The sequence below is a fragment of the Zalophus californianus genome, chromosome 9, assembly GCF_009762305.2.
Source record: "Zalophus californianus isolate mZalCal1 chromosome 9, mZalCal1.pri.v2, whole genome shotgun sequence".
NCBI classification, from domain to species: domain Eukaryota; kingdom Metazoa; phylum Chordata; class Mammalia; order Carnivora; family Otariidae; genus Zalophus; species Zalophus californianus.
This window is the reverse complement of record NC_045603.1, coordinates 3,378,526-3,394,909: the sequence shown is the minus strand read 5'-3', so window position 1 is coordinate 3,394,909 and position 16,384 is coordinate 3,378,526. Positions and strand designations below refer to the sequence as shown.

General features: G+C 52.1%; 1 protein-coding gene across 3 annotated transcripts in view; it reads right to left on the bottom strand.

The window, feature by feature from the left end:
• CERK (ceramide kinase) overlaps positions 1–16,384 on the bottom strand; it is a 42,502-nt gene that overhangs the window by 15,630 nt on the left and 10,488 nt on the right. For 2 of the 3 annotated variants that reach the window (XM_027593272.2, XM_027593270.2), the window contains exons 2-3: positions 5,211–5,324; positions 4,739–4,861 (exon numbers count right to left, since the gene is read on the bottom strand). In XM_027593272.2, coding sequence (XP_027449073.1) covers positions 4,739–4,861; positions 5,211–5,235 — 148 coding nt within the window. In that variant the 5' untranslated portion in view covers positions 5,236–5,324. The remainder of the gene's footprint in view (positions 1–4,738; positions 4,862–5,210; positions 5,325–16,384) is intronic. The other variant, XM_027593271.2, reaches the window with a different exon arrangement.

The following is a 16,384-nucleotide window of genomic DNA, read 5'->3' as shown; positions in this document are numbered from 1 at the left end:
AAAGAACCATGCTGAAGAGTTTCCTAATCTATGAAAAGAGAAAAGTGACAGCCTATCAGAATGGGCAGGAGCGTTGTGTATCTGCAAATCCCCAAGAATTCAGAATTCTGACCGAGATAGACACGGTCTCCTGATGAAGAGTCCTATAAAATGTGACTTCTGGAAAGTAAAGGAAGGTGAGTCTGCAGAGAACAAGAAGAAACAGATGTACAGAAGGGCCCATTAGGGGAGACAGAGAGGACGGACAGATGGACAGTGAGACACAGACAGCCCGTCAGCCCCTGGCTTCAGTCCCGTCCAGAGAGCCTCCTCACCTGGCTCACAACTATGTTTGTATAGCAACTCCCAACATCGTTGTTGGGGTCAGTTCAAATAGATTCTGACACTCAAAAACAAACTTAACCAACAAATCAATAAAAGTAGCAAGAAAGTATATACTCCAAAAAATGGAAAACCTAAGTCCACACAAAATTCTGCACACGGAAGTTCACAACAGTACTGTTCGAGACAGCCCCGAGAGAAAACGCCCTACGTGTCCATCAGCTGGCTGCTGACACACCAGATGCTGTCCAGCTACGCAATGGAATACTACTCGGCAACAAAAAAGCCCCGACTACTGGTATACTAACCAACGTGGGGCCCTGTCAATGCCATCACGTGGAGAGCCTACAGCCCTACTCGAAGGGGCCCCCGTGATGTCATTCCATCTGCGTGGTGGCTGTCTCTGCACCGACAGGAAGGAGCACGAGAAAACTCTGGGGTGATCTATGTCTCATAGGGCTTTGGGCGACGACAGCTGTGTGTCTGCATGTTCCGATACCATTGATTTAAACTCACGATCTGTCCGCTCCACCGTATGGGGATTCTAGCTCAGAATGGTACACACATGCTGATCTCTAATTCACGAGGTGCCCGCCGAAGTGTTTAAAGTGCCCCACGTCTGTCACTTACTCTGAAACTCAGCAGAGAATACAGTGAACTAATGGACAGATACACAGACGCTGGCAAAGCACAGCTCGAAATCCGTGAACCACTGCACATCTATGCGGTGGGTATGTGCCTGTTTATTATTCAATTCTTGCACTTTTTCCAGATGCTTGAAAACCTTCATAATAAAATACCGGGAGGAACGTACAGTAGAGAAAATCAACAAAGCCGAAAGTTGGTTCTTTAAGAAGACTCATAAAAATGGGGCGCCTGGGTGGCTCAGTCGGTTGAGTGTCTGCCTTCGGCTCAGGTCATGATCCCAGGGTCCTGGGATCGAGCCCCACATCGGGCTCCCTGCTCAGCGGGGAGCCTGCTTCTCCCACTGCCTGCCTCTCTCTCTCTCTGACAAATAAATAAAATCTTTCAAAAAGTAAAAGTAAAAAGATTCATAAAATTGACAATTCCCTAATAAAGATGCTACAGAACTAAGGAGAAGAGACAAATTGCTAATCATCAAGAATAAGAAAGGGGACGTTACCCCAGAGTTTGCACATACTACAAGGGAAGTGAAAGGACTTCTTAATAATGAATTTATAAACTTGGATGAATGGACAAATCTTGTCAAAAAATACAACTTACCAAACCTGGCAGAAGCAATAGAAAATCTGAATAGTCTGATATTTAATGAAGAAACCGAAGTCATTAGTGAAAACCTTCTCACAAAGAAACCCCAGGCCCAGATGGTTTCACAGTGAATGCTTCCAAGGACTCAGGGAAAACCACAGCCCCAATGTCACGTAAACACTTCCACAGAACAGAAGGAAGGAACGCTTCTCAGCTCCCTGCATGGGGCCACCAACGCTTGACAGCAAAACCAGTCAAGAGACTCACGCATGGTTCCACTTCTCCCCTGAGCCAAGGTGTAGAAATCCCGAGCAAAGTATCAGCAAGTCAACTCCAGAAACATATAAAAAGAGTTAGCAGGTCTCGTTCAAGTGGATTTCATAGGAATCCATAGGCTTTTATACAAGAGAAACCAATGTCCTTAACACAGTAACTCAAAAAGAAGGCAATCACAGAGGCACCTCCAGAGATGCAGAAAAACCATCTATCAAACTCAATCAGCCATGGTTTAAGAAAACACAAAGTCTAGACAGCTAGGAATTAGAGACGAACTTCCCTAATATGTTTTTTCCCTGACTTTTAACTTTTTATTTTTATCTTTTAAGTAATCTCTATGCCTGTCATGGGGCTTGAACCCGCCACCCTATGATTAAGAGTCAACTGCTCTGCCGACTCAGCCAACCAGATGACCCTTAATGTTTTTTTAAAAAAATCTTTTAAAAACCCAAGAAACATCATTCTTGACAGTGAAATGTTGGAAACTGCCCCGGAGAGCTGGACTGAGATGATCCTCCCCACTGGGACCCGCCCCAGGGGAGAAGCGTAAGAGAAAAGAGTAAAAAAACTAAGATGAATGGAACAGGGGTGTGCCATTATTCACAGGTGACATGATTCTGCTCAAAGCAAATCCAAAAGAATCATCAGTCCATTAAAATTAGTAAGTGAGTTTAGCGAAGTCATTGGATACAGAGGGAAATTCAATCCAAGTGCGACACAGAAGCAAGAAGTGAAGGTCGGCGTGTGCGGGGAGAGGGCCGGCCCACCAGCCGGGGCGTCGAGCCCAGACCTGTGTTTAAATGAGCCTCGACCACTCACCTTACACACAAAAACCAACTCCAAACGGACCTTAGGTCTAAACGTGAAAGGTAAAACAAACCCTTGAGGAGAAAATATCTTTAGGGCCCTGGACAAAGACGTCGAATAGGATCCGAAGGAACCATAGAGAAAAAAAGAGAGAAATAGGACTACATTAAAATCGAGGACGTCTGTTCATCAGCAGACACCAATAAGCGTAAAAAGGCAAACCACAGAACGAGAAGGTATCTGTCATTCATAAATCCAATGAAAGATCTAGATCCACAATACGCAAAGAGTATCTACATGACATGAAGAAAAGATGGACCACCCAACAGAAAAATGGACAAAAGACTTAAATGGACTCCTTACAAAAGAGGATTTCCAAGTGGCCCATAAACATAGGAACGTATTTCTCACCTCCAGCAGCTATCAGGGAAATGCAAATTAATACCCTAGTGCAAGACTCCTGACACTCATCCAAACAGCTATAATTTTTAGGGTGTGGAAAAGATGGGGGCAACCAGGACTCTGATGTTCTGCTGGGGGGGTGTTGCTGGCACCGCAGTCTGGAAGACAGTCTGACGGTGTCTACTGCGGCCGAACACGTGCCCCCGTGGAAATCCCTCTCCCACGTACACAGCCAAGGGAAAGGCCAGTAGTGCCCAGCACGAGGCAGGCGCCAGAATGTTCAGGACGGCATTGTCTGCCCACATCCAGGAGCTAGCCCAGTGACCTTCAGCAGTACAGTGGAGAAATCCATGGTTGCAGGTGGAGGACCGTGCCGCCAGCCGGATGAGCAGTGGACACCACACACCCCGACGTGGGTTAGCCTCGCAAACATCAACGCTGAGCCAAAAAGCCAGACACAGGGGCTTCTGCGGTATAATCTGATGTCTATGAAGCACGAAATGAAGCTGGCAGTGATCAGCCCACGGGGGAGTGGCTGCAGGGGCTCGAGGGGCCCTGGGGGGCTGGCAGGGTTCTGGTTCGGGACCTGGATGCTGGTTACACGGGAGCGCTGGGTGGGTGAGCTCCCCAAGCCGCACGCACGGGATGTGGGCACTTCCTGGAGTCTGTGCTACTTCCGGGAGAATAAAACAGACAACACAGTTAGAGTTAAAATCACGGAGCAGCTGAACTAACAGAATCCTCGAATACCTGCAGATACAAGGGGCCTGGGGCAGCTGGTAACTGGAGGCTTTCGTACGAGTTCTGCAGAAAATAACCCCCCAGCTTTTCATGGGGGGGTGCAGGTCCAGAGCCCTTCCTCTAGGAGAACCTACAGAATCAGCCCTAATCTAGAGACGCAAAGTCTCAAGAAAGCGGGAGGATTGGGGGGAGGGGGGCGGAGAACGCAGGAAAGGAGCCGCTGAGGACAAGGAGGAGGAGTCCAGAGAAACAGAGAGGACAGGCAGGACAGGGGCCCTGGAGCGCGGCCCGTAAGGATCCGTCGGGGGCATGCGCCGCGTCCCGCAGGATGAGACGGTCAGATGCAGGAGGCTTCTCGGGGAGGAAGTCTCTCTGAAGCTCGTATGTGGGCCACACCATCTTCAAATAAACTGTCCCTCACTTGTTTGATCCAGATGCCAAATTAACTTAAAAAGACCAAAAACCACCCTCCACCCACGCTGTTTGTATTCTGTGGTTAAAGCCAGTACCGAGTTGACCGGATTATGTATAGAGATTATAACCGAACAGCACGAAACAGGAGAGGGAGACAGACTCTCGTCACCCAGCAACCCGTCGGCGTTTCAGATGTCGGGGCCCACCCCAGATGTGGGAGGTGCGTCCCCACTACCTGGTTTATGCCCCGCATTCACCTGCAATGCAGGGATCACCATGCCCGCTGCCCACAAGCAGAAACCGAGGCTCAGCAGGCCAAGGCACCCACGCCCCGTCTCGCAGCCAGTCAGTGAAGGCGCCCCGGCCCTGGGAGGCCACGTGGGGGACAGCCCACGACACTAGGCTGCTCCTCTAACTGGTATTTGGTCAATTTTTAAAAGTCACACCGATTGACCGCCACACTCGGTTACAGGAAAGCTGTGCCCAAGGTGGGGAAACAGCTTCGATGGCGGCGGCTCTGGGTTTGGGGGTACACAAGCGCACGTACTGAGCTTCCCCAGCAGCTCCTGGAGGGCGTGCAGCCACAGGTGACACAGCGGCTCCTCGGCACAGCAGAAAGTGACCTGCGCCCACTTCCAGCGGTGGCGGCGGGCTCGCTTCACACAGTGCACTGCAAGACAGAGCGTGGGCGGGTCAGGGCGCAGTCTCGCACCCCACGTGCTCGTGTGGGGCCCCGTGCCGCTCCCGCCTCCTGGCTGGTGAGCCACTTCCAAGGCATTAGGAAAAAGACCTACTTCTCAGTCCTTTTAACCCACATAAAAAAGAAAAAACAAAGAAAGTACGAAACGAGATGATCAAAACATTAACTAAAAGACGATCTTGGAAAAAATTACGTAAGGCAGTTTCTTAAAAGATAAAAAAAAAAAAAAAGAGACACTGAGCTTGTCAAACAAGTGGCAAAAATGTCACCTTTCCACTGCGTGAAATTGGTGAAGACGGGAGGGAGTCCGTGCCCTCACCTGTGAAAGCGAAGGGCTTTTCCATCTTCTGCCATTTTCCACTGCTGGAGCGTTTCCCATGAGTGTCTGTTTCTTCCACGGTGATAATCTCAGAAATAGGCAGAGAGCACGCATCTGTAAAGACCACATCCTCACATCAGATGAATTTCATAGAATTCACGTAAGTACAAGAAGTCCGTTCCAAAAGGCTGGGACCGTTCTGCTTTAATATTCTCATTAGACATCCAAAAGTACAAAGAAAATCATATGCAGTTTTTAAATTCAGAGATAAATACACTTGGGAAACTCAGTGTTATCAGAAGATGGGACGGTTTATCCAACAGAGTCACCAAATGTAGACTGCCAACTTTTCCAATGATCTGCTCAGCTGACTTTTCCAGGCCAGCTACTGTGCTAAATTTGGGCAGAGGTGTTCAAGACACAGTGTCTGTCCTTAGTCTGGCTCAGGAATCCAAGTGGGAAGGAAGAACATGGCGAGCCGTTGGGACAAGGAGGACCCAGGACCGCGTGAGCCCCGGAGAGCCAGGGCCCCACCGAGCTGGAGGCCAGGGGTGGGTGGGAAGCCCTGTGTGGGCCTGGGGGCGGACAGCGGCCGATGCCCACCGCGGGAAGCCCAGGAGGATGCCACTCCGCGGAACTGCCCGGATGGCACAGGCAAGCCAGGCACCAACAGGGCCGAGGGCCGGGAAGCGGAGACCCAGGGCAGCGAGCCCCCGTCTGCACAGGCTACGTTCTGGAAGCGTGTCCGCGAACTGCTGTTAGGATTTACGATCTATTTTTACATAGAAGAGCATTGTACGTTGTGGTTTGGTCCCAGGTTGGCTCTAAGACCTGCCATGGAGCTGAAGTGCTCTGCTTTAGTAACAGCTCGAAGAAACCCACTGCTGTGACCTCGGCAGCTTCACGTGGTCTGGAAGTCACTACCTGCGGAGGTCACGTAAGACCTGGAGGGGTGTGGGCCTCCAAGGAGCCTTGGAAGGCGGGGAGGGTGCGGTGCCCAATGGGGTCATACTGGCCAGGAGCAAGGGGCAGGGATACTCTTGCAGAGGAACCAGAAGTGGGTCTCAGGACAGCGTGGGCTCCAGCGCGCCGGGGCGGGGGGCAGGGGAAGGCTGGGGAGGGGTGGCTCAGGGCCCTCGGGGAAGCCGGTCACCGAGGGCTCCCTCCAGGGCGCCCTGCCTTCTCCCCCCGTAGCAGCCTCTGCTCAGGGCAGCCACGCGGGCTCCCCGCCACCAGCTCCCATCCCACAGCCTGCCCCCCCAACATCCTCAATTCGTGGGGCACCGGCCTGCCTCCTTGGAGCCCCACCGAGTCTGCACCAGCGTTTCCTGGCCCTCTGCCCCGTCTCCTGGGGAAGAGCTGTCCGGTGTCTGCGTCTGGGGCACCGAGCAGGGCCGGGCTCACGGCGGGACGAGTCAGGGATCTGATTCAGGATCACACGCTCACATGGTGATCTCAGACCCCTGAGAATAAATGTCAGGATCTCCTGCACCCCGGGGCAATCAGTACACTTGGGCCTGTCTGATAAGAAACAGCCAGGTTATTACAATAAGCTAAGTGCGCACAATAATTAGGAGTGATGTGCTTCTCAATATTCAAACAAAACGATGGACTGCTTTAAGAAACTGCACAAGAGACTAACACAATAGTCATATTATGCTATTAAATCAGAAGTTACACATGACTCACGGGATAACCCACTTGAGAGAGCCTATAAATTAGTAATTCCCAATCTTGCTAATTTGGTTTGACAAACTCGAAGAACCGAAGGAGGATACGGGAGATGTCAGGAGGCCCCGCGCCCTGCTCCCCGGTGCCACGCGCCCAGTGCTGTGGTCCCCAAGTCCCACACACAGGCTCACCCATGACACTGCACGCAGCCAGGGCCGCGTCTGAAAGCCCCACAGCCCCTGCTCACTGGGGCACCCACCGGGCGCTGGACGCTGTTCCCGCCGCAGAGGGAGTGCGTGGAGGCGATGTTGGGGTGACGGTGCGCAGTGAGGGGCTGGGGGTGGGGGGGCTCAGGGTCTGAGCGGAGACGGCGCTGAGGCCAGGACAGGCTGCTCAGAAGCTGGCCTGGGAGAGAGCAGAAGCCGAGGGACAGGGGTGGAAGGGTACGGGGCAGAGGGACAGAGGGCTTGTGACTTGGAGGCCGGTGGAGCTCTCCTGCAGGTGGGCTCAGGGGGCTCTGGGCAGAGGGAGGCAGCGGGAGGCCTGGGCTGATGCGGGTCTGCTCCTGCGTAACAGAAATGTAAGGGACAGAACAAGGGACACAGCACAAGGGAGGGGCTCGGGGACGGAGCTTCGTGTCTGTCGCCAGTCCGCCTCCCCAGCGCGTCCTCTGTCCTCGGGTGAGAACAAGACAAACACGTGGAAGCGGGACGTGGTATTCCCCACGTGCAGGAAGTGGGAACTGTCTTCTCTAAAGAAGGATCCAGATGAGCAGGGAAGTAGTCCCTACCGTCTGAGGAATGTCAGGAAGAGAGGGCCGGGCCTGGCCTGGGGGCTGCCCCAGGAGCACAGGAAGCTTGGTGGACGGGGCTCGGATGGGGATGGGGATGCAGGCGGGGAAGCGGACGCGGAGGCTTCAGGGCCAGGCACTCCTTTCTTTTCTAGTTCACTGCACGTGTGCAAATCATGAGCAGAAGGCCCTATTTGTCAAAACTCTCCTCTCTAATTAGGAGGCAAAGAGCTCCACCAAGAATCTGAGGAGACGGACAGCAAGCCCCTGCAGGACACAGAACATGTTACCTGGCTTCCATCAGTCTCCTCCGAGGCCAGGGTCTGGGGGCAGCAGTGGGGACCGCTTGAGGTCCTCCAAGGGTAAAGTGCAACTGCCCTGTGCCCGCCTCCTCGTGCTGGCCTGGAGGGGCCTCCGGGAAGGACAGCGTGTTGTGCAAACACGCCAAGCACAAGCAGGAACAACAGTACATTAGTGCGTGTACAGAAAACGGAGGAGTGTCTTGCAAAGAGTTAACAGTGGAAATTTGGAGGCACTTCCATTTTCTACATGATATTAGCATTTCTCTAACATTTGCCTGCATTTTGCATGACCTCACACTGCGTGTGAGACTAGGAAGAGACGACCGGTCTTCTGGAAAAGAGCAGGCAGGGAGCTGAGAGGTCAGATGTCCTGTTGTGAGGAAAGGTTACTTCCAGGCCACACTGGACCTGGCTGGTGGCCACGTCATTGGACAGGGCTCCCCAGACGTGGATGCGGGGGCCCAGGGCACGTGCTGGTCCGTCCTGCAGGCTGCCCCCCGGCCGAGCCCCGCCATCAGGGGCGCAGTCGCCCTGACCCGGGCCAGAGTCTGTGCTTTCCTTGCTGACGCACGACGCATCTTTCCGGTGAAATCACCCTCGGATCTTACTCCGCATCACTGCCTTCTTGGAGCTGATCGCGGCCCCGTCTGCAGAGGGAGCAGCGGCCAAGGCTCACAGGAGTCACCTACTACGTTATAAAAGTAACAACCTGACACCTCTTTTCAAAAACCTCCTAGGGGGCGCCTGGGTGGCTCAGTAGGTTAAGCGACTGCCTTCGTCTCAGGTCATGATCCTGGAGTCCCGGGATCGAGTCCCGCATCGGGGCTCCCTGCTCAGCGGAGAGTCTGCTTCTCCCTCTGACCCTCTTCCCTCTCGTGCTCTCTATCTCTCATTCTCTCTCTCTCAAATAAATAAATAAAAAATAAAAATCTTCAAAAACCTCCTAGTGAAGTATGCTTCTGGACTAGACAGGTTTCTCCAACGGACAGAAAGATGCTGCAAACCACAAAACTCCCTGAGACCGGGGCTTCTCACTGGAACCATGGGCACCTCTTCGTGGTGGGGCCATCCTGGCCATTGCTGGATTTGGGCAGCATCCCTGGGCTCCAGCCACGAATGCCGGGGGCACCCCCAACATTGCCGGACATTGGCCAGTGTCTCCTGGGGGCACCGTCCCCAGCAGAAAACCATTGCCCTAGGGGGTCGCTATGCTTAGCAACCTGTTCTTTACACAGAAAACACAGAAGGAAACTAAGGCCAGTCTTGGGGGCACAGGGGAAAGGTGGGTCTGCTGTATGTGTGTGTCTGTCCCCATGGGTGCCTCACACCCAACCTTCTAAATCTAAACCTATCTTTTCTGGTTTGCTGCCCCTTTCCAGAAGCTTCCTTCCCTGCTGATCCCCAGCCTGCAAAGAGTGCTCCATCCTCGTGCTCATTTGCCCAGCTACCCAGGAGTCCTGCCTGACTCCTTCCCTGCCTCGGGGTGGCTCCCAGCCTGACCCCCCCGCCCCCCGAGTGCACAAAGACACAAATGTGGATGTGGCATCGCTCTGTTTGAATCTTTTGCCGCTCACCACGCAGGTTAATCAACACCCCAGACTCGGGGGCTGGGGGGCTGTACGAGCCCCTCCCACCACCCGCCTTCCTGGCAAAGCCTGCAGGCCCCAGTGGCAGCCGCCCCCCGGACCTCCCCCGGTTCTCGTCCTGGCGCCCACGTGCTGCCCCGAAACAGCAAACACTCAGAACGACTGTCAGAATAAATAAGCACCGATGCGTCCAGCAGAACTTGGAGATTTTCATCCAGAGCTCAGCCAAATCATAAAACAGCCCTGTAGGAATGTCGTGGTGTTACCGGTACGTTTGTGAAACCTCTCTCTGATACTCAGTTACCATGCTGAAATGATCTTTTTAGTGGTGATGCAAAACTTCCTGAGCAGGGAAAGGAAGTCCATCGGGGTGAGCGCCACCCCCCTAACAGGACAGACGGGGGGCGCGACCTGACCCGGCTGCTGGAGGCCGGCCACAACCGCGTGACAGTCCTCCCGGTCCCCGCTCCGGGGCTGCAGGAAAGAGGAAGTGGGCTCGCGCCGTCTCCTCTCAGCTCAGGTAAGATCGCACGAGTCCGCAGCCACCTGGGCGCCCAGGGAGGGCCAGCTCTTCCCAATTCAGGGACGGTTCCCAGGCTGGCGGAGCCCTGCCTCCGTGGGTGGGCTTGAATGGGGTGCCATGGGGGGGGGTCTCCTCACAAGATTAGAGAGAACAATGGATGCATCGTATGTCCCGAGTGCCACCTGACCCCCTCCCAGCAGCCTGTCTGCCAACACAGACCACCCTGCCCGTTCTTCCTGCTCCGGAGGCCCTGTGGGAACTCTCTGGGCTCTGCGTGCGCGTGTGCGTGTTTTCATGTGCGTATGTGTGCATGTGCATGTTCGTGTGCATGTGCGTGTTCGTGTGCATGCATGTGAATTCGCGTGCACGTGCATGTTTGTGTCCATGCGTGTGCGCGTATGTGTGCACGTGCGTGTTCGTGTGCACGTGTGCTCGCGTATGTGTGCATGTGCATGTTCGTGTGCGTATGCGTGCATGTGCATGTGTGCACACATATGTGTGCATGTGCGTGTTCGTGTGCATGTGTATGTGTGCACGTGCGTGTTCGTGTGCATGCGTGCGCGCGTATGTGTGCATGTGCGAGTTCGTGTGCGTATGTGTGCATGTGCGTGTTCGTGTGCATGTGTGCGTGTTCGTGTGCATGTGTGCTCGTGTGCATGTGTGCACGCGCGCGTGTGTGCATGTGCGTGTATGTGTGCATGTGTTCGTGTGCATGTGCACGCGTATGTGTGCATGTTTGTGTTCGTGTATGTGCGCGCGTGTGTGTATGTGTACATGTGTGTGCATGCATGCGTGTATATGTGCATGTGTGTTCGTGTGCATGTGCGTGTTCATGTGCGTGTGTTCGTGTGCATGCGTATGTGTGCATGTGCGTGTTCGTGTGCGTGCGTGCGTGTGCGTGCCCACGCAGCTGGGGGAGGCAAAACGCTGCCCTGCTGCGTGATCCAGGTAGAGCGGACCCTGCTGGGAGGTCACCTGTGCATTACCCTGACCTCTGGCCCTCATTGTCCACCTGCTCTCCACCCCTGGGGGACACTGGGCTGTCACACACACACACAGGACTTGCTCTACGGGACACACTGGCTTTGGCCACCTCGTGCCACCAGCCCAGCTCTGTCCCTTCACTAGAGCGTCCCCAGGCCTCCTCGCCTTGGCTCACCTCACAGCCTCGTGCTTCAGAGGGTGACAGAATGTCCCACAAAACCATCGAGAAAACCGACCCACTCATGAGGCTTTGACGTAACTTCCACGAAAATATTTTCCTGTCTTCTCACACTGAACTTCCTAAGAATGTGTTGCTATGCCACCAGACAAAAAAGTTTTAAACAAAGGACGCACTCTCCCTGGGCCTGCTACACTGGGGACACCTGAGCTCAGGGCCGTGCACAGCAACTCAAAGCCTGGCGTTTGAGAAGATGTCTACACTTGCCAGGTAAGTCAGTGAAGCTCCAGGAATTAGCATCCCATCATGGGCTTGGCCCAACCAACACGCTGAGCCAGTCTTCAATACTTACGAAACACATCATCCTGCCCCGACAGAAGCGCGGCACGCGACCTCACGTGTGTGCAGGGGTAGGTAGGAGGCAGACACACCTCTACCTGGTTCCCCCTGCAGGGGCCCTGCACGCACGTCAGGGAATGCTGGAGACCTCCCCCTAGCTGTTCTTTCTCTTCAGGCTGCTATGGTTGCAGTTATTTCTGGTCTTGAAAAGACTTGATTTGGAATCCAGCAGAAACAGACTGTTTTATTACTCTCTACAGATATTACAGATTTTGAGAAACAGATGTTCAGGCGAAGTTGGTCATAAACACAGAACTAAAGAGAAGCTTGTATTAACGACAACAGACTCTCCCTCTGCTTCCAGAGTAAGAGTATTTAAAAAGAAAAACAGTCCAAGTACAGGAAGAGCTATTTGTGTTCAAAGAATAAAATGGGGAGATGGGGTGGTGGGTCCTGACACCCAGACGGTCACCACCAGTTTCTGGGCAGGGAGCGCCCAGGGCAGCGCTGGGTTTGAAGACACAGCCCATGTACGAGGTAGGAGAAATCACAACCGTGTGAGGAAAACACACGCGTTCTGCTACAAGTGTGTTCTTCCTTTCGTCCTCTCGTACCTGGGACAAGAAACAGCCCGTCCGTCCCGCATCGTCAGGACGTGGGCCCTAGTCTAGTAGGGTCATGTTGTCGAAGTTTACGATGGAAATTTTAAGTAGCATCAACTTTTGCAATGCAGTAAAAACTGAGCCAATTCAAAATAAAGTGGGGCGCCTGGGTGGCTCAGTCGTTTAGCGTCTGCCTTCGGCTCAGGTCATGGTCCCAGGGTCCTGGGATCGAGCCCCGCATCGGGCTCCCTGCTCCGCGGGGCCTGGCTCTCCCTCTCCCACTCCCCCTGCTTGTGTTCCCTCTCTCGCTGTGTCTCTGTCAAATAAATAAAATCTTTAAAAAGAAGAAAGAAAGAAAGAAAAATACAGGAGAAGAGGCACATGTTCAACCAAATGAGAAAAAGAAAACCATACATTTTGAATACTTATTTGATATTTTTATTTTATACTATTAAACATGTTATAAACCAACCTCAAGATAGGATACTCACTCCTCCTCATCAACAATAAATTCTACCACTTATCTAACGCGTTATGAATTCCAAAGTAGCACGGAATGAACTGATTGGGTTTTACTGGTTTACAGGTTTACGTGTGTAACGCACACATAACTTGCTTGGGACGTCAAGTCCGTTCTACTCAGACTCACATGGAGACTGCCGCTGTCCCTCAGACAGACTGCCAGACACACGCACACACATACAACACACACACACACCCAGGGTCTCCCCCACTTTCCAGCCCAAACTCTGCCCGCTCAGCACCCCGCCACCAGCGCCCCTGCCCTGTCTGTTATCACTGCGCACACGCACACACAGGCACACACCCAGCCATTGTTCTGCCTCCCTGCTAGGTCACAGGGCCCCGAGGATGGACCTGCCTCTGTGTCCCCACGGGCCACCACCTCACAGGGGCCTGGTGCGCTCCCGCTGTGGGATGCACGTAACAGCAGTAACAATACCGGCCGTTGTGAGTGCAGGTCTGTGCTAAATTTATAAGTGCAGATAATCCTCACGACACCGTGAGGGGTAAGTGTGATCCTTGCCTTACAGATGGACTCAACAGGAGACTTCACACATCCCCACTTCTCTGGGAAGTCAGACAACTCGTCCAAGCCCCAGACGGTGAGCAGCAGGCCCAGAACTGACTGGCAAATCGACCAAAACATGTTCCTCTCCGCCGTCCCCGCAATGCCCGGTCCCGAAGGGCCCCCCACCTCAACCCCAGAGCCCGAGACAGGCCACAAGGGGTGCACGTGAACAGCCACAAACCATTCAGAAATTGGTGAAAATACTCTTTTTTAAACAATAATCAAGCAGCAAGTTCAGCACACTGTGTTCAAGCATCTTTAATTTCGAAGGACTTAAACTTTCATTTGTTAGAATATCCTTATAAATACTACACTAGGGTAGGTCATTTTGTTAGGTTTTGTACATTTTATAAAGAATCCTTCTTCTTAGAATGCAGCTCACGTGAGCCAGACGTGTGGCTGCCACAAGTATCCCCCCGCTCTCCCTAGCAGACCTCAGCCGGACTTGGACACATCTCTGTGTGTTCAAGCTCATGGTGACATCTTGTAATAACAATGAAGCAATCCATTTTAAGGGCCACTGGTACTGGTTCAAATATTACAATTAATACAAACTCGGAAAAATGTTCTCATGTAATAAAGTCCTTCCCAAAAAGGGTCTGAAATGTTGCAACCAAATCTCAGCTGAAAGTGCGAGCGCTTTGCTGACAACGGGTGCACTTCCCCTGTGCTCCCCTTCACAAGGAGGGGGACTTGTGCTGCCCAGCAATTAACCCTCCGATAAAGGTGAGGACCAAATGGCCACCACAGTCCAGCAAAGCCACAGGTGATGCCGGGGAGACCTGGCTCCACAGCAATGTGGGCAGAGCCAGCCAGGGACAGCTGCAAGCGCTCTGCCTTCTGCTGTCTCCCGTGTCAGGTCCCTGCAGTATGCCCTTCCATGCTCGTCATGACCTGATCAGACTGAACTTGCTCCACAGTCATGACTCAGATGAGAAACAGTGCCTGCCGACAATCAGCTTTCCTGCTCCAAGTTCCTGGACGAACCTGAGTGCCCACAGTGGCCTTGTGTCCAACAGGAGAGGGACTCTGTATGTCATAAGGATGGTACGTGGGCGTGAATACACACACACACACACACACACACACACACACACACACACACACACACGGGCTGGGGTCAAGACGGTTGGAGCAGGCCATTCCGCAGGGCCTCCACAGACACCCAGGAGGTCCGACACAGGACCAGAACAAAAACAAGTTCACGATCAAGGGCACAGTTCTATTCCATGACACAATGTCACACACCGGAGCCCTGTGCAAGAGGGAGCAGATGGGATAGGCCAGGAGCGGACCGCTGCACACCCCCTTCCCGCACCCAGTGGTGTGGCCTGATGTGCTGGGTCAAAGTCTGAGCCTTCTGTGTGCTCAGGAGGCAAGTGATGGTAAGGAAAAAAGAAGACGGAGATTTAAAAACATGATCAACCATATGTGGTCTAAATTCACTTCAAATCTAACAATGGAACAGGTAGAAAGTAAAAGGATGGAAAAGACATGTCACACAAACATTAATCAGAAGAAAGCAAGAGTTCGGGTGCCTCGGTGGTCAGATGGTTAAGCTTCTAACTCTTGATTTCAGCTCAGGTCATGATCTCAGGGTCGTGAGATCGAGCCCCTTGTCAGGCTCTGCACTTAGCTCAGAGTCTGCTTGAGATTCTCGCTCTCCCTCTCATTCTGTCCCTCCCCCTCCACTTGTGTATGTGTGCTTATGTGTGCGTGTTTGCTCTCTCTGGAAGGAAGGAAGGAAGGAAGGAAGGAAGAGTGGCTTGTTAACAGATAAAGCAGTCCTCAGAACAAAGAAAACTACCAGAGACAGAGACGGACATTACATAATGAAAAAGGGTGAACCCCAAATGAAGACATAGCAATCCTGAACATGTATGCATCAAACAACAGAGCAGGAAAATACATAAAGCAAAAATTTATAGAACTACAAGGCAAAATAGAGAAGTCCACAATTATAGTTGGAGACTTCAATAATCAATAGAACAACTACACAGATCAACAGGATATTAAGAACCAACACCATCATCAGCCAACAGGATCCATCACATTTCTCCAAGAACAATAGAATATCAAGTGACTATGAAACATACACCACTATAGGCTACATCAGTTCAACACGTTCCTTCTGTTCTTAAGTTACTTCACATACTGGGGGATATAGACAGGTTTGTGTGAAACTGGTCAGAGAGAAAGGAATTGGACCAATTCTGATGCCTGAGCCCAGTCTGCAAATGGATATGCTATCCCTCAGAGGGAGGATGGGCTTTCTACTTACAGACCAATGCATGATGGGACCAGAATCTAAATGGGTGTGTTTCCCAAATTGCAGTGTCAGTTTTTCCAGATGACCAGATTTGTTTGCTTGCTTGTTTTGAAGGTCAAAATATTTTTAGTCATCTGGATTAGCTGCTTTTACAATACATCACATGGTTATTCCCTCTTCACAAATAATGATTTAGAGCAGGGTCAGCAAGCTGCAGGCCAAATCTAGCCAGCTGTCTGCTTTTATAAATAAAGTTTTATTGGCACACAGCCTCATGAATTCATTTACATACTGTCTGTAGCTGCTTTTATGCTAAAACAGCAGAGTTGAGGAATTGTTACCCACAAAGCCTAAAATATTTGCTATCTGGCCTTTAAGAAAATGTTTGGAGGCATGTTTTAGAATTACAAATAAAAGTTAATCTTGAATAACCTCAGAAAAATCACAATGTTTCTGACCATGCTGGGCTACTGCTAAATCAGGGAATCTGATAATAACGGTGGCAAGTGCCCAAGGCAGCACCACAGGAGTGTCTACTCTTTCCGGCATCTGCTAAGACCTCAGAGGCTGAGCGCGTCTTACTACAAGGGCTCTTATGCAAATCTGGAGAGATTCTCTTCTTTTCTGGAGAAGGTAGATAGGATTGCCATTTATTCCCTATTCAGATGTACTGAGATTCCTCCCTATCAGAACATGCAGGTCAGAGCTTTATATAGTCCGACTATCTGCATTACTTGCGGCTTCAGAATGGGGCATTAATAAGACTTCCACGGGTCACCTTGGATGGGCGTTGGGTACGCGGCACTTTAGGATCTGCGGTGTTACTCTTTGGGACTGTGG